The sequence below is a fragment of the Staurois parvus genome, unplaced genomic scaffold (genome assembly GCF_062004578.1).
Source record: "Staurois parvus isolate SC_StPar_1 unplaced genomic scaffold, SC_StPar_1.0 ptg001329l, whole genome shotgun sequence".
Taxonomy (NCBI): domain Eukaryota; kingdom Metazoa; phylum Chordata; class Amphibia; order Anura; family Ranidae; genus Staurois; species Staurois parvus.
In genome coordinates this window covers 1,549,667-1,568,357 of record NW_028319125.1, presented here as the reverse complement: position 1 = coordinate 1,568,357, position 18,691 = coordinate 1,549,667, and the positions used below count along the sequence as shown (strand labels likewise).

The following is an 18,691-nucleotide window of genomic DNA, read 5'->3' as shown; positions in this document are numbered from 1 at the left end:
CACCATGATTGAAAAGACTAAAATCCCATTAATAAAAAAAAGGGGTAGGTCAAAGACAGTCAGGCTGGGGAGAAAAGAGCTAGAGGTTGTTGGATGCTTACTAGCCAGGATTTAGGCTCTATCTTTATTGCTGCACCTTCTACACATTGTGAAACTCATGGTGTGCATTGAAATCAGAGCAAGCAATTTCAGTACAGAAGAGGAGATGGTACAACTGTACAAGACTGAAGGTAGGGCTGGAGTTCAGATTTAAAGTGGTTGTGAACATCAGCCATGAAATATGAACAAAGCATATTCCTCTATAGTGTGGAGTTGTCTCAATCCAGAGCACCAAGTCTTATTTCTGTCTGCTGCCTCCTTCCTCTGCTATCAGTATGAATCACTTCTGACAAGTTTTCCTGACATCAAAAGGAAAATGGTGACGAGGAGGGACCTTCGGCTGATTGACAGCTTTAGCTCTGTTCCTGTGTGCTGTGTGAAGGGATGCATGAGCTCTCCTCACTGAGCTCTACAGAGTGTAATTTCAGCTGCCCACCCCCTTTTTTTCTGAACTCCCAGACAAGCTTTATAAATTCTGGACTTTGTACAGATGTAGAAAGAGAGGGCTTCAGATAAACAGATACAACTTATGTAGAAGGATTTGTTTAATCTCTATGCATCCCCTGAGGCCAGTCACAGGCCAGCCACTGGCTATGTGTAAGGGTTTACAACCACTTTAAATATATCAAGAGATCTATATTAAGTTTCTACAGTTCAGCTTTAAATGCAATGAAAAGTGAGGTTCTTGCAGTGTCTGGCACAGGTTCCTGGATGCATGCTTAGCTAAACAGGGCTAGAAATAGCAAACTGGCCTATCCCCCCCCACCCAAAATGTGAACTAACTGCCAGACTCCGAGGCCAGAGAAGTGACAGGCCCTCACACTACATCGGTAAATCTAAAGATGATTGTACAATCTGATTGTGTCATGGCCAGCTGCAGATCTAATTGTGTCTGGCAGATGAGATTTCTCTCCTATGAGAACACTACCCATGGTCAGGGGCGGACTGACCATTTGGAAACTCGGGCAATGCCCGAGGGCCCGGGGTCAGTAAGGGGCCCCATGAGATGCCCCTGGTACCTTTTTCATAGGATTTTTTGAGTTTCCATGCATAATGGGGGGCCCCATGATCCCCTATTGCCCGGGGGCCGCATGAGTTGTCAGTCCGCCCCTGCCCATGGTATTAGCTACCAGTCCTACCGCCCACTGAAATGAACACGTCTTCCAAGAGCCATTCATGTCTACAGAAAATATGTCTGTGTATGCTAAAGATCTTTATCATACTTGTCAAACACAAATACCTGTTACTGGTTATCTAAAACTACCAGATCTTTTACCAAGAACAAACCCCACCCATGATATCTGTGGTTGTATGCACACAGGTATGGGATAAAGAACCACCATTCTCAAATGCTGACAGGGCAAGTTCATTATCACTGGTGTCATAGCAAGGTCTGTTTGTGAAGAGGATGCAGTGTTGTTAACCACCATGAAAAGCTTGCTGAATGAACGCAATAAAAAGTCAAACAGGTAACATTATGTTACATAGTCTGGCTGAAAAAAAAAGTCACAAGTCCATCTAATTCAACCAAGAAAGGGAAGAAAAAATAAATTATAATCCTATACCCACAGATGATCCAGAGGAAAGAAAAAACCCAGCAAAGCATGATCCGATTTGCTCCTGCAAGGGAAAACAGTCCTTCCTGATCCCTCAAGAGGCAATCGGATATTCCCTGGATCAAATTTACCTATAAATGTTAGCATCCAGTTATATTCTGTGTATCTAAAAAAGAATCCAGGACTTTTTAAAAGCAATCCATTGAGCTGGCCAGAACCAACTCTTGAGATAGTCTATTCCACATATTCACAGCTCTTACTGTGAAGAAACCTTTCCGTATTTGGAGATTAAATCCCTATTCCTCCAGACGTAAAGACGTGTCGTCTGTGATGACCTTAAAGTGGTTGTGAAATCTGACTCTATGCATGAAGGTAAAAAACCTTCTGTGTGCAGCAGCTCCCCCAATCTCCTCAATACTTACCTGAGCCCCATCACGATCCGGCGATGTGAATGACAGCCTCGGCTGTCCCGGGTCTCTGCTTCCTCTTTTGCTGGGACAGCAAGCGAGAGCCATTGGCTCCTGCCGCTGTCAATCACAGCCAGTCAGCCAATGAGGAGAGAGAGGGAGCGGTGCCAAGCTGTGGTTCTGTGTGTGAATGGACACACGGAGCAGCGGGTGCCCCCATAGCAAGCTGCTTGCTGTGGGGACACCCAACAGACAGGATGAGCCAAGAGAGCCTGCGGGGGACCCGAGAAGAGGAGGATACAGGCTGCTCTTTGCAAAACCACTACACACAGCAGGTAAGTATTTGTAACATGTTTGTTATTTTGCAAAAAAAAAGAACCTTTAAAATCTACATCGAGCTCACTATATGGACCACTTATGTATTTATACATGTTGATCAATTGATCATATCCCCTTATGTATTATACATGGAGATCATATCCCCCCTTATGTATTAGACATGGAGATCATATCCCCCCCTTATGTATTATACATGGAGATCATATCCCCCTTATGTATTATACATGGAGATCATATCCCCCTTATGTATTATACATGGAGATCATATCCCCCCTTATGTATTATACATGGAGATCATATCCCCCCTTATGTATTATACATGGGGATCATATCCCCCCTTATGTATTATACATGGAGATCATATCCCCCCCTATGTATTATACATGGAGATCATATCCCCCCCTATGTATTATACATGGTGATCATATCCCCCCCTTATGTATTACACATGGTGATCATATCCCCCCTTATGTATTATACATGGAGATCATATCCCCCCCTTATGTATTATACATCAATTGATCATATCCCCCCTTATGTATTATACATGGAGATCATATCCCCCCCTTATGTATTATACATGGAGATCATATCCCCCCTTATGTATTAGACATGGAGACCATATCCCCCTTATGTATTACACATGGAGATCATATCCCCCCTTATGTATTATACATGGAGATCATATCCCCCCTTATGTATTATACATGGTGATCATATCCCCCTTATGTATTATACATGGAGATCGTATCCCCCCCTTATGTATTGTACATGGAGATCGTATCCCCCCTTATGTATTATACATGGAGATCGTATCCCCCCTTATGTATTATACATGGAGATCGTATCCCCCCTTATGTATTATACATGGTGATCGTATCCCCCCTTATGTATTATACATGGAGATCGTATCCCCCCTTATGTATTATACATGGAGATCGTATCCCCCCTTATGTATTATACATGGAGATCATATCCCCTCTTATGTATTACACATGGAGATCATATCCCCCCTTATGTATTACACATGGTGATCATATCCCCCCTTATGTATTATACATGGAGATCATATCCCCCCTTATGTATTACACATGGAGATCATATCCCCCCTTATGTATTACACATAGAGATCATATCCCCCCTTATGTATTACACATGGAGATCATATCCCCCCTTATGTATTATACATGGAGATCATATCCCCTCTTATGTATTACACATGGAGATCATATCCCCCCTTATGTATTACACATGGAGATCATATCCCCCCTTATGTATTACACATGGTGATCATATCCCCCCTTATGTATTACACATGGTGATCATATCCCCCCTTATGTATTACACATGGAGATCATATCCCCCCTTATGTATTACACGTGGAGATCATAGCCCCCCTTATGTATTACACATGGAGATCATATCCCCCCTTATGTATTACACATGGAGATCATATCCCCCTTATGTATTACACATGGTGATCATATCCCCCCCTATTTATTATACATGGAGATCATACCCCCCCTTATGTATTATAAATGGAGATCATATCCCCCTTATGTATTATACATGGAGATCATATCCCCCTTATGTATTATACATGGAGATCATATCCCCCCTTATGTATTATACATGGAGATCATATCCCCCTTATGTATTATACATGGTGATCATATCCCCCCTTATGTATTATACATGGAGATCATATCCCCCTTATGTATTATACATGGAGATCATATCCCCCCCTTATGTATTATACATGGAGATCATATCCCCCCTTATCTATTATACATGGAGATCATATCCCCCCTTATGTATTATACATGGAGATCATATCCCCCTTATGTATTATACATGGTGATCATATCCCCCCCTTATGTATTATACATGTTGATCATATCCCCCCTTATGTATTATACATGGAGATCATATCCCCCCTTATGTATTATACATGGAGATCATATCCCCCCCTTATGTATTTACATGTTGATCATATCCCCCCTTATGTATTATACATGGAGATCATATCCCCCCTTAATCTCCTCTTCTCAGTAGAGAATAAATTCAGTTCCTCTAATCTTTCCTCATAGCTGAGCTCCTCCATGCCTCTTATCAGTTTGGTTGCCCTTCTCTGCACTTGTCCAGTTCTCAGATTTTCTTTTTGTGAATTGGTGCAAAAAGTGAACTGCATATTCCAGATGAGGTGTTACTAATGATTTGTAATGTTGTGACTTTAGAATGGCTGTGATATCTGGATAGAATTAGCTGGCCAAGTCGCAGATTGTGGCTACCCACCAGCAGATGGCTGCAATAAATTAAAATATCCTACGTTGCTTGAATTGCAGAGAGCATCTTTGACATTAACTTTGCATTTGAGCAATTTGTAGCTTGAAGCTCCAAAAATATTCAAACTTAAAAAATCAGTTGTTCTCTATGGTGCTTGTTCGCGCAATCAGGTGTGAACAGAGTAGCCTGAGTGCTCAATGAGATTTGTTCAGATTGGTTTTTAGATAAGCAAACACTTCAAAATAAGTTGAATGGACATTTTATTTAGTAAGCCTTTCCGAACCTCAATCTGTTTCTACTGTTTAGATTAGCCAATCTAACCTCTGTATACTTTGTAGTTTGTGAGATCCTAACAGTCTATTGCTGTTTGTACCCAAACAGAATTTTGTCCTTTTATTCTATATATTCAATAGGGACAATGGCTCATATATGGCGGGAATGCCCAAAAATTGACAGGAGATAATTTATCATATACAGGAGATTTGGGGGACATCTATCCAGAAGGATCCATGGGTATGTCTTTTCTATAGAACAGAGTTGTCGATAAAACAGTATAAAAACAGTTTATTATATCATCTGATTGGTGCAGCAAAGGGTTTAATTCCTAGGTTTTGGAAGGCCCAGGTTCCACCAACAATGAGGGATTGGATAGGCAGAGTAGAATATGTTGGTAGGATGGAGGAACTTTGTTACATGGAGAAAGATGAAATGGAAAAGTCTAGAAAGATTTGGGGTAAATGGTATGAGTTTAGAACTTTAGAAAAATACTTAAAAATGAAAAGGTCCCCCGATAGTAATACCAGGGAATTTAAATGGTTAAATAGATCTACATATATGACTAGATTAATAGGAGGGGAAAAAGAGGATACGATTAAATAGGACAGGGGTGTGTTGGGGTGGTTGTAGGGATAAAGTTTATATGTATGATGTAAAAACATTTATGATGGTTTTGTAACGTATTTTTTTCTTAAAAGAACATTTAATAAAAGATATAAAGGAAGAAAAAAAATCGAGAAGTTTTATAAGGTATCTATTTCATGCAGTAAATAATGATTCCACACCCTCGAGACATTTATTCTGTAAATTGAGCATTCTGATGGGAAAAACATTGTGAGAAATGACGGCTTGATAATTAATGGCAGCACCATAGTTGTGGGTTGTAGTCCAGCCAGGGATCACCACATGTAGCTCAGAAATACATCTACCCGTCCATGGCCACATTAAGGAGGTTCTGACTGGTTGTTAAAGCAGCAGAATTTTTCTACCACATACTTGGGTTAACTGAGGCCCAGTGCAGATATTTTGGATAAAAGCTGTGTTGGGAATCTGGAAGGATTGGGGTGGTTTGGAAAGAAATGAGCCGGATAAGCCTTTGCTGTAAACTTTTTTTTTAGTCTTCAAGGACAATATTTATACGGGACGAAGTACAAATCTGACTAACATATAACATTCTTTTACAAGTTACAACACAATGAGAACAGAAAAAAAGAATTCAGGAGAATATTACAATTGCATTGCTTTCTTCAAATAGCCGGATTTCCTGTCCAATGCAAAGGGCCAAATAAGATTCAAAAAGCCATGTCTGCTTGTTTTTACAGAGTGGCAACATTTCTTTCCAATTTAGTTTTAACCATTTGCATTAAAAAAAAAAGGGGGGGGGGGACTGCTCATATCATAAGGCAAGTTATCAAGCTACATTCAGTGCCATCAAAGGGAAGTTTTTGTGATGAGAAAACAGCACATATTATAGTAAATCTGTACCTTGGTATTGTTTTTTCAGCTTCCATGCTATCAAGACCAGCCATGAAAGAGATGTAGGGGATCATTTTGGGGTTTAGAGGCCCATTCACACTAGGAACTGCATATGAAACGCACAGGAACACTGTGCGGTCTCTGTGTGATTCACTTGCAGTTTTGTGCAGTGCAATTTCAGCCCTATCCATTTGGAAGGGGCTGAAATCTCACTGCACCACACCAAAAGTAGTGTATGTACTACATTTTGAAATGCATGGCAACAGCATCGCATGATGCTTTTCTACCATGCAATCTGGTGCGGGCAAACGCAATTCATTTGCAACCTGCGTTTGGGGTGTTGTTAACTTTGAACTGACCCCCACAGCAGTTCGCAAGGGCATTGCGATCAGGATGTGGTGCAGGAAGCTGTGCAGGAAAGTGGCGCTCCCTCGCTGCATTCCAGTGTGAATGGGCCCTAAGGACATGTGTCAACAGGCTTTGGGCTTGTGTCGATGACATCAATTCGAGATGCTTTTTGAGACCATTTAGTATTCAATGACAAATGTTTTTGACCCACAGTTGACCAGCTTCTGACCTGCATTTGACTTGCTTTAAAAGAGAAGTATGGTCAAAGCTTTTTTGGTCATACGTCTCTTCTGGGTCACAGAAATGCACTTACTATTGTACTCTTGTGACTCAGAATCAGCTGACAATGGGCTGCTATTGGTTGAAGTCAAAGAGCGGCTCCAGGCTTTGGAAGCATCTTGACCAGGGGCGGACTGACCATTTGGAAACTCGGGCACTGCCCGAGGGCCCAGGGTCAGTAGAGGGCCCCATGAGATGCCCCTGGTACCTTTTTCATAGGCTTTTTTGAGTTTGGGCAAGGAAATAGGAGCCCCACGATCCCCTATTGCCCGGGGGCCCCATTAGTTGTCAGTCCACCCCTGATCTTGACCATATTGTCTGGATCCACCTAGCTGCCAGATTGACAGTCTGGAGCTCCAGTAAGCAGTAGAACAGAGAGCAGACAGTCATCACTTTCTGTTCTGAGCTGACAGAGAACTGAGAGATCAACAGTCATATGACTGCTCAGTTCTCTGGCTTAAAGCTGCAGCATGGAGGTGAGTATGTATGTTTGTTTTTTTATATAGTGCAAACTTTTCTTTTAAGTGTTTTGTATTCCCATAGACCTGTATGGACAATCAAAACCTGATTGACGCAAGCAAAAACCCATCTACACATGCCCCTAACACAGGTTCCCTAGCTGAATGTAGTCCGCATTCATGTGGATGCTAAAGGCAGAAGGGCATACAGCTCATAGTGTTTCCAACCTCTATTTGACCTGTCTGGCAGTGCATTTGTAATAGACAATGGGAGATTCACTAAAACTGGAGCACTCAGAATCTGGTGCAGCTGTACATGGGAGCCAATCAGCTTCTAACTTCAGTTTGTTCAATTAAGCTTTGACAATAAAACCTGGAAGCTGATTGGTTTCTCTGCATCATTGCACCAGATTTTGCACTCTCCAGTCTTAGTAAAATACCCCAAATATCTGTAAATACCACTTTTGGGTAGACTATGCTTTTAAAGAGTACCTGGCACCCCCATACGTTTTTTTTTGTTGTCTTCTAGTTTTTTTAACATTGTGGAGGGAGCTGTATTTTTCAGTCATTATTTATTTCAGGAACATCATGGAATCAATGCAAGAAAAGTTTGATGTCCTATAGCAAGGTCATGATGGATACAAACTTGGATCTTCTGTTGTTGAAGACTGCAGTATTTTGTATGGAAAATGTTCTAATAGGTTTTATTGCTCATAGGAAACAAATTCCATCTTTCTATGGAGGGTAAACATTCCTAACTGGTCATTATGGTCATTATGAGTACATTTGCCTTTTAAAATCCTTTTAATGCATACATGATGACAATTGTGTTTAGATGTTTTTTCATTCTCCACTAACCGACAAGGTAATTTACTCATCAGTCCATTACCAATTACTTTTGTAAAACTAATGTCTGAAAGAAGATAAATGTTATCTAATGACTAGAGATAGCCCCATCCTGAGACCACTTAGGTGGTTTAAAGATTGACCAGGATTGGCTTTATGGCTAATTTCAGGTCTTGTAATGGTGCTTTTAGGAGCACAGAGTGGTTCCTGTAGGAAAACTGAATCACCCTCGTTATTTATCCATGATGCGAGACCCAAACATCAGCTCTTTGCAGCATAATCTTCAAATTCCAGCTTTACAGGGGAGGCTGCAGAATATGCTATTTTTGCCATTTCATGCAAAAAAATATACCACTAGACATGCTAAATGTATACAGTTGCAAGAAAAAGTATGTGAACCCCTTGGGATTACGTGGAGTTTTGCATGAATTGGGCATAAAATGTGCTCTGAACGTCATCTAAGTCACAACAATAGAAGAACACAGTCTGCTGAACATAATACTACACAAACATTAGATGTTGCCATGGTTTAATTGCACATAACATGTAAACATTCACAGTGCAGGGAGGAAAAAGTATGTGAACCTTTGGACTTAATAACTGGTTGACCCTCCTTTGGCAGCAATAACCTCAACCAAACGTTTCCTGTAGTTGCAGATCAGACCTGCACAACGATCTGGAGTAATTTTGGACCACTCCTCTTCACAAAACTGTTTCAGTGTAGCAATATTATTGGGATGTCTGGTGTGAATCGCTCTCTTAAGGTCATGCCACAGCATTTCAGTCGGGTTGAGGTCAGGACTCTGACTGGGCCACTCCAGAAGGCGTATTCTGTGCTGTTGCAGCCATTGTTTTGTTGAATTACTTGTATGCTTTGGGTCATTGTCCTGTTGCATCACCCATCCTCTGTGGAGCTTCAGTTAGCGGACAGATGGTCGTACGTTTTCCTGCAAAATGTCTTGATAAACTCTGGAATTCATTTTCCCATCAATGACAACAATCCGTCCAGGCCCTAAGGCAGCAAAGCAGCCCCAAACCATGATGCTCCCTCTGCCATGTGTTACAGTGGGGATGAGGTTTTGATGTTGGTGTGCTGCGCCTTTTTTTCTCCACGCATAGTGTTGTGTGTTCTTCCCAAACACCTCAATCTTGGTTTCATCTGTCCACAGTATATTTTGCCAGTAGTGCTGTGGAACATCCAGGTGCTCTTTTGCAAACTTCAAACGTGCTGCAATATTCTTTTTGGACAGCAATGGCTTCCTCCGTGGTGTCCTCCCATGTACTCCATTCTTCTTTAATGTTTTCCTTATTGTAGATGTGTCAACAAAAATGTTAGCATGTGCCAGAGATTTCTGTAGGTCTTTAGCTGACACTCTGGGATTCTTCTTTACCTCATGCAGCATTCTGCGCTGTGCTCTTGCAGTCATTTTTACAGGACGACCATGCCTGGGGAGAGTAGCAACAGTGCTAAACTTTCTCCATTTGTAGACAGTCTGTCTTACCATGGACACATGAACATCAAGGCTTTTGGAGATACTTTTGTAACCCTTTCCAGCTTCATGCAAGTCAACAATTCTTGATCGTAGGTCTTCTGAGAGCTCTTTTCTGTGAGGCATGGTTCACATCAGACAGTTCTTCTTAAAAAACACACACCTGTTTTGGGTTTACTGGTTTCAAGGGCAGATCAGCTGTCAGCAACACATCCAATATCATCACACTGATTGGAGTCAAGGTTGGCTCACCCCTGGCTCCAATTAGCTCTGGGAGAAGTCATTAAGCTAGGGCCTCACATACTTTTTCCTCCCTGCACTGTAAATGTTTACATGTTATGTGCAATTAAACCATGGCAACATCTAATGTTTGTGTAGTATTATGTTCAGCAGACTGTGTCCTTCTATTGTTGTGACTTAGATGACGTTCAGAGCACATTTTATGCCCAATTCATGCAAAACTCCACGTAATCCCAAGGGGTTCACATACTTTTTCTTGCAACTGTAGGTAGTAAGAAAGCAAACCGTAAAAAAAAAATTATATAACTAAAATCAGCTCTACTGCAATTTTAGAAAAATTATACCTTTCTATAGAAAAATAGCCTAGAGTTTGTGAAAAATCCTTAGTTGAGTAATACCTGTGAAAAAATTCTAATTTGAAACTGTGGAGTTGGTCTTCCTCACTAATGAAAGGGCAGGCCCAGACACAACATGGCACCCACTGACCGCAGGCCATTGATCTTAAAGTTGGATGGGCATATAAGTATGGGCTACACCTGGCAGTAATGACAACAAGCCCTGGAGTGAAGCAAACAGTGTACTGAAGAACTTGCAGAACAGATACAACAACCCGGCGGGGTCAACTCACAGTCAATGCAGCAGGCAGTAGCAGTAGTGGGCCTAAGCTGAAGGTAGTGCCTGCCAAGGGAGGCAGAGTGAGGCATGGAGTGGACTATCCAACCCAAGAGGGAGCTTGCAGAGGTTTAGGCATAGGCCCTATGCTTTCCCTTCTCCTCCGGAACCTCTCCCTACTGCTAGTGCTGTCCCTTGCAGATGGGTAAACGCTCCCTATACTAGCCACTTTATAAACATGCTCCAAAATCTAGGGGGGCAAGGACTTAAAAAGACTCTGCTTGACCCAAGATGGCCACCAGCAGCATAGCCAGCCGGCACATTGCTCCAGAGGCCCAGGGGGAACCATAGAGGAACAAAGTCTCTCTTGGCTTCCTCTCCAGCTGCAGTACCACTCCTGTTGAAAGCCACCTACAGTGGAAAAAGCAGACTGCACTTGCCTACATACAGAAAATTATTTGGGTATGGTTTAGTATTCAAGCTAATTTGCACCATAGCTGAGCCGCAAAATGTCACACTATAACATGTTAATAAAGTTAAAAAAGTAACAGTGCTCTGAGCTTTAGAGTTCAAGGCACCACTGGCAGGAACTTCATCCAGAACTGACACTATCTGTACAGAAAAAGTGCCATTTTACCATTACTGTCTGAACCAGCCCTTACATTTTGTTTTTGATAGAGGGGAGAAGAGCTACACTCTTTGCCAAGTTTTTACTGATATCTATATCCCCACTGGTTGGATTCACCCTTCATGTGTCTTGTTGACCAGAGACAGAAAGTGATGAACTGTCCTAAGCTTTAGAGCTGTCATGAGTGTAAGAGGTGAAGAGAAATCTTCCAGAGGATAAAGGATCTTTTGACAATTGTCTTAGATGGGAATGCCCCTCACTTTGGGTAGACTCCCCATCAAATTGTTGCATCTCCAAGACAGGAAGGGAAGGAAAGGAAAACTAGCAAGAAACAGCAAAAACAAAACTAAAAAAAACCCACATGATAGGACCTTCCCTATACACACACTCTTTTACAAGTCCAAGCGGGACCATCTGTTTGTTTTTAAGGTGGTCCCAAATGGACCCTCCATTCACCTCTATGGAGCAGCGGACTTACACCTGCCTACCTCCAATCTTAAACAATCCGCTAAAAAAAAAAAAAAATTTAAGGGGATCCTTTCTTCCCCTCTGTCTGAGCGGATTGGATTAGAGGGCAGCTGGGGGGGAAATGGACAAGCCGTTCGATATACACCCAGCTGCCCATAGAGCAGAGCAGGCTATGTCCGTGTCCGCTCTACATAAGTGAAGTGGACCTGTACTTGTCATCCTCCTGCTCTGCCCAGCTCTACAGGGGATCAGTGGGCATTCTCCCCGCTGAGCAAAGCGGAGTCTGTCCCATGTGGAAGGGGCCTGAATGTGACCAACTACTACTAGCTTTGCAACAACATGAATAAATGGAAACCTTCACAGACATATTGACTATATAAAGTTTTATTTCTACTTTCCAGACTGCCAGTTTTAATGCCACTGTTGTGTTTTACTTGTTTTGCAGATCAGAGCGTACATCAACAGAGTTGCCGGTGACAAAGGTGAAGACACGCTGGACCTTTTAGCGCTCAGATTCCTGTCTGTGAATTCTATCATAGACCCATGGATTTTCACCGTCCTGCGACCTTCTGTTCTCAGGGTGATGCGTTTAGTTATATGCTGCCAGACCTCTTTCAAAAACAAGAGCATCTCAAACTTCCCCTCTCTCAATACCCATCTAACAACGAACACCAAGATAAATATAGACACTACATATGGGAGTGCCCGGGAGAAGGGTGTAGCTGATGGGGATAAGATTGCATGGGGAGAAAAAACAGACACATAGGAACAATTATTTTTGTCTATAAAGGCAGATGCAACTTGCATCTTAAAAGCACTTCGGAAGGCATTTGGGCACTTACAGAAGTAGATACCGACCAAAGTTATGGAAAGTCATACAATTCTCTGTATTGGAGCGATATGAGAATATGGAATCTACTCGGCGAATACCCGTGGACAGGACAGAAAGAACAAGCATGACAAATGGTTAAACTCTACACCAAAAACATAGCAGTACTGCACCCTGTTGATGATGGTGTGGCTTGGCAGCGAGCAGTGATGAGCAAAATTAAGAGGTGTCTCATCACAAAAAAGTCTTCACAAATTGCCATTTTAGCTAAATCTATTGAAGGCAATATACAAGGAAAATTAAGAATGAAGGTGATTTTGGTTGGTTTTAAAGTATTACTAAACCCACGACCCTGCATTCACTATTTCTGGTCTCCCCAGACCCCGCATTCACTATTTCTGGTCTCCACGGACCCTGCATTCACTATATCTGGTCTTCACGGACCCTGCATTCACTATTTCTGGTCTCCCAGACCCTGCATTCACTATATCTGGTCTCCCCGGACCCTGCATTCACTATATCTGGTTTCCCTAGGCCCTGCATTGAACATATCCGCTCTCCCCGGACCCTGCATTCACTATATCCGGTCTCCCCGGACCCTGCAGTCACTATATCCGGTGTCCCCGGACCCTGCACCCACTATATCTGGTCTCCCCGGACCCTGCATTCACTATATCTGGTCTCCCCGAACCCTGCATTCACTATATCCGGTCTCCCCGGACCCTGCAGTCACTATATCCGGTCTCCCCAGACCCTGCATTCACTATATCTGGTCTCCCCGGACCCTGCATTCACTATACCTGGTCTCCCAGGACCCTGCATTCACTATATCTGGTCTCCCCGGACCCTGCATTCACTATATCTGGTCTCCACAGACCCTGCATTCACTATATTTGGTCTCCACAGACCCTGCATTCAATATATCTGGTCTCCCACAGTACACAAAACATGGGAAAGCAATTATTTTAGCAATTATAAACTGCCAAATACTTTTTCTCGGCAGTATATAGCAGTCTTGTGACTTCTATCAATGTCCAGCCAAGCACTGGTTAATCTTGAAGGAGAAGTTTTCATTCTCCTTGGACTGTCCTATGAGGCTGCATGACCCATAACCTTCTGTCTGGACAGTGCTGTCGGCCCTGTGCTGATCACATGCACCCTACCAAAGAAAAAAAAACCCTCTAACAATATACACTAAACTGAGCATGTGCAGATGCACCCTCCCAGAAAAAAAAAACCAACTCCCTAGCAAAACACATAACAGAGCATGTGCAGACTTACCACTGCTGCTTTGTGCTATGGTAGATGCATTGAGGACTGCAAAAGAAGGAGAGAATTAGAGAAGACAGGATCAAACAGCCTTCTTACATAATGGATCCATATACAGACTGATTTTATTGTTTACGGTTGTGGGTTTAGTAACACTTTAAGGGTGCATTGAGCTTGAAATGGCTCCGCAGGATTATAGAGGCACATTCTATCATTCTATTTATTTACATTTGGGGGGAGGGGTAAATCCCCACCCCCACAAAAACAAAAACTTTGCTCTTTAGCAGATTACCAGTCCTTAAATAATAAGGTGGCTGCATTGTTTTTCTTTTTTTAATCTTTTCATCTGATGATCTGGATGGTTCCACCCAATGGAGGAGCAACTGAGACAATTCTGGACAGCAGTATTGTCAACCTGGGTAGAGGGAAGTGTTAAAATACACTAGCAGATTTCGATGGACTTAATTAATGAAATTAAAGCAGAGTTCCAGCTAACACATTTTAAGCAGTTAAAGCATATTTTCTCCCCTTTTGGGATATAAGTCTTCAAAGTGAATAAAGACTGACCATTTTAAGCACCCCTGTCAGTTGTAAATGGTTTATCTCAACCCTCTAACTGCCATTTTTGCTGGACCTGTAAAAGAAAGGTAACAATTAACAGACCTTCTGACCAGATCACCAGATGAAAAGAAAAAAAGATGAAAAAAGAAAACTAATGCAGCCATCACATCCAAGAAAGCTGCAATATAATTTATTTTTGCTCTTGCATTTAGATACATACACTTTTTATCATTTTCTCAAAACCTAATTGAACCCTAACTCTCGGTTCACATCTGTCCGGGTGGTGACGCTGCGGATCCGAACAAAAATCCATGCAGCCGCACCACCCGCACAGAGACATGCGTACCCGCGAGCGGGTGCCATTAGTTCTAATGGCACGCTGCCCACACTAGAAAACACAATCGTACTGGGATTCGAGGTTCCCGTGCGGGCTGCGTTTTCCAAAGTAGTGCAGGGACTTCTTTCCCTGCGTGTCACGGGGCACGGGAGTCCATTCAAATGAATGGGATCTCGTGCCCGTGCAAAACATGGCCCGCACGGCCGCATAGATGTGAACCGGGGGTCATGATTTGTTACTGTATTGCAGTCAGGCTGCTGTACAATACCATATTTGCTTTTACTTTTTTACTCTGCTAAGTGCTGCATCAAAATTTCCTGTGCCAGAGGCATGTAGGAGAGTCAGACAGCTGTTCTCTCAAACAAAGTGGTGGTCTGGCTCTCCAGCGATCTAATAGGCTCCCTTAATCACAGCACTCTCTGAGCAGCGGCACTGTTGATTAAGGCCCCTTTCACATGGGATGGACTGCAGCTGCGATCAGCTTGTTCAGCAGGGAATCTGTCCGCTGATCCCTGCCGAGCAGGTAGATGAAGATCCGCAGGCGGATGACACAGACCACTCTCCTCTATGGGCGGTCGGATGTAAATGGACGGCCTGTTTACATCCGACTGCCATCCATTTCTACCCAATGCATGGAAGGGGAACGTCTGTTTCTTTTGGTGGATCTGATTGGATGTAGGCAGGTGCAGGGGCGGACTGACCATTTGGAAACTCAGGCACTGCCCGAGGGCCCGGGGTCAGTAGGATGCCCCATGAGATGCTCCTGGTACCTTTTTCATAGGCTTTTTTGAGTTTGGGCAAGGACATAGGGGCCCCATGATCCCCTATTGCCCGGGGGCCCCATGAGTTGTCAGTCCACCCCTGTCAGGAACAGTGTTTTCTTTTCCCCCCCAAGGAAAAGGTGTTTTCACTGAAAAGAAAAAAAAAAAGGAACAAAAGTGTTCTGGTAATGTTGACATGTGATCTGTTGATTGCCATGAAATGTGGATTTAATGATAAGACAGTCTGAAGGTATGCGCAGATGCCTCTCATTGCTACCTTTTAACATCTACTTTTTGTTTTTTATACCATGGAGATAGTGTGGCTATACTTTACCGGAGGGCCTGGGCTCAGTAGGAGGCTTTTTTGAGTTTGGGCAAGGACACAGGGGCCCCATGATCCCCTATTGCCCAGGGGCCCCATGAGTTGTCAGTCCGCCCCTGCCTGGTACCTTATTCATTGGCTTTTTTGAGTTTGGGCAAGGACACAGGGGCCCCATGATCCCCTATTGCCCGGAGGCCCCATGAGTTGTCAGTCCGCCCCTGGGAAGGTGTAAATGGATACATGTCAACTCCGCTCCATAGCGGAGAATAGTGGTTTCGATCTGGGCCTCCTGAAAAACAGATAGGTGGACCCGATGGGAACGTCCATGTGAAAGGGGCCTAAAGCAGTGTTTGGGTGGCTTGTCAGACAGCTGTAGAGTTGGGTTTGCTGTTTGTGCGAGAGAAATGGTCTGGTCTTGTAACCATTGCTGCACCCTGTGTAAAAATAATATAAATATTACTATATATGCAGCCGGACTGTATTATAGTAATAATTAATTAGGGCTCAATTGAGCTTAAAAGTATTTTTTTTCCCAGGTGCATATCGAGTTGATCAGCAAAGTCATGTGATCTCCATGTCAGCACTGACAATGTTTAATGGCTTGGTTAGAAACTACTTTAAAGGCCTCATGCACACTGCTGCTCTTAAACACGAGTCCACGCACACGTAGGCCTTTATCAGAGTTTAGCAGCACCACAGTTTAGGGGCAGGTAAATGTCACTCTCAAAAAATTGTCAAAAAATACTAAACGTGTCAAAAGCGCGTATAAAACTCACCTCAGCTCTAACCGTGTTAACACTTGGGCGATTATTCATTTCAATGGCAAGTACTCTAGTCCAGTGTTTCTCAACCTCTTTTCAGTCAAGGCACCCTTTAAAATGATGGACAGTCTTGAGGCACCCCATTCTAAAACGGGAAAAAGTATTCTAATACTTTTATATAAGGCAGCAACATCCACACACGTAGGACACCCAACATTAGAGGTGATTTATTCTTCCAAAGCAAATACACTTTTGCACACTGGTACCGACTAGTATTCCAATGTTTCTCTTCTCTCTCAGTTTTTCTCCATCACTGAGCTAATGTGACCCCAATACTGATGGAGAGGGGCGGTGGAGGGTCAAATTAGGATGCTGTGTGGGCAGCTGACATCCTCCTTATCAACTGATGATGTCATTGGTTGTCAGACGCCGGCGGCTAGACGGTCGTAATGGTGCACAATGAAAACTCGTGGCTTTGTGTAACTAAAAGGCAGGATTGTTCCACCCGGTGGCTTGTATACAAGTTTTGGACAATTTTTAGACATTTTGCCAAGGGACCTCAAGGTGCCTGGGCACCCTGGTTGAGAAAGGCCAACGAAATTAGTAAACGTCTAAGCGCTAAATGTGGGTGGTTCAGCAGGGATTGGCTGACTTTTTACCCATCTATAACCATTCCCGTTCTAGAGAAGTCAATCTAATGATCAACTTCTCTCGAACCGGCTTGATGGAAAATTTTCCTTCGATCAGCGTTGCAGCCCATAAGTGTATTCTGACAGCAGGGGAGTCCCAAGTATACAATAGCACACTGGAGAGGATTCCTTCATCCACCTTGCTTGTGTGGATGAGGGAATCTGTTCAGTTTTTCTCATTCAGCCCGCTGATTGAAAAAAACTGTTTATTTGTATGATTTTTTTTTTTAGAATGTTTCACCTAAATGGTCCACATGTTGACGTTTAAAACCAATTCCAGCAAAATGTTGTTGAATGTATAACTGGTAATTTCATGAGCAAATCAAATGATGAATAAGTGTCCTCTGATCCTGAAATGTGGGCAATTACTTTAATCACTTTCTCTGCTGGTACAAAAAAAATATATATATATATGTGCCTTCAGAATGCCATGATGTAGGAATGCTTCGTTTTTGTGTTTTGATTATATTCCAAAAATGTGTTTACAACTCCTATTTATGGAGGAACCAATATCACCTGACACTTGATGTATGTAAAATGCACTTACATTCCAATCTAATGACGGATATTTCAATGATCTGTACAGCAAGGAAAATATATTATTTAATTAAATATAACTTGTGTTTATTGTTTAAATTTTGTAATAAAATATATTAAACAAATTATTTTGTTAAGCTCTTTCTTTAGGTCTGGTTTGAATAATTAAAAAGGCTATCCAACCTGCCAGCTTCTTGTATTATCTTAAAGATTCTTGGGTGAAATCAACCCACCAAGGTTGGTGACTCTTTGCCCTTCATCTGGGAGTTTGCTTGGTTTTTCAATGTACTTTTGGTACCCACTTCACAAGTGTTCATTTGGCGGAATGGGTCAGAATTCCCACAGGCACATTCCAAAATTTTATTCTAAAGACTTACCAGAAGAGTGGAGGGGCTGTTATAGCTGCAAAGGGTGACAGGAGGGGGGTACTCGGTATTAAGCCCCTATCTTTGAAAAGTACAATATATTATCTCCTAGATTGTAAGCTGGAAAGAGCAGGGCCCTCGATCCCCTCATGTTTTGCATTGTATTGGTATTGTTCTGTCACATGTTCTGTTCCCCTCTGTAATGTACAGCGCTGAGCAAACTATTGGCACTTTATAAATACTGTATAATAATAATAATAATAATAATCTCAGATGTGACCCTTTAAAAAAATTTATTAAATTGAAATGTATCAAGATCACACTTCCTCTGGCAAGGTATGTCAAGATTCTGGCAGTAACTGGACGTGAAGCTTCCAGCAGAGCTGCAGAGTACCAACTCTAACAGAGTTCTAAGTTTTAGCACACCAAATCTGGGTCACCGAGACCACTTT

At 42.5% G+C, this 18,691-nt stretch overlaps 1 protein-coding gene across 1 annotated transcript in view; it reads left to right on the top strand.

Moving 5' to 3' along the window:
• The window catches only part of PTGER2 (prostaglandin E receptor 2), a 48,366-nt gene extending 30,367 nt beyond the window's left edge, over positions 1 to 17,999 (top strand). Inside the window, exon 2 of the mRNA XM_089661365.1 lies at positions 12,254 to 17,999. Within this exon, the coding sequence (XP_089517491.1) occupies positions 12,254 to 12,574 (321 nt within the window). The 3' untranslated portion in view covers positions 12,575 to 17,999. The remainder of the gene's footprint in view (positions 1 to 12,253) is intronic.
• Positions 18,000 to 18,691: the final 692 nt, after the last annotated feature.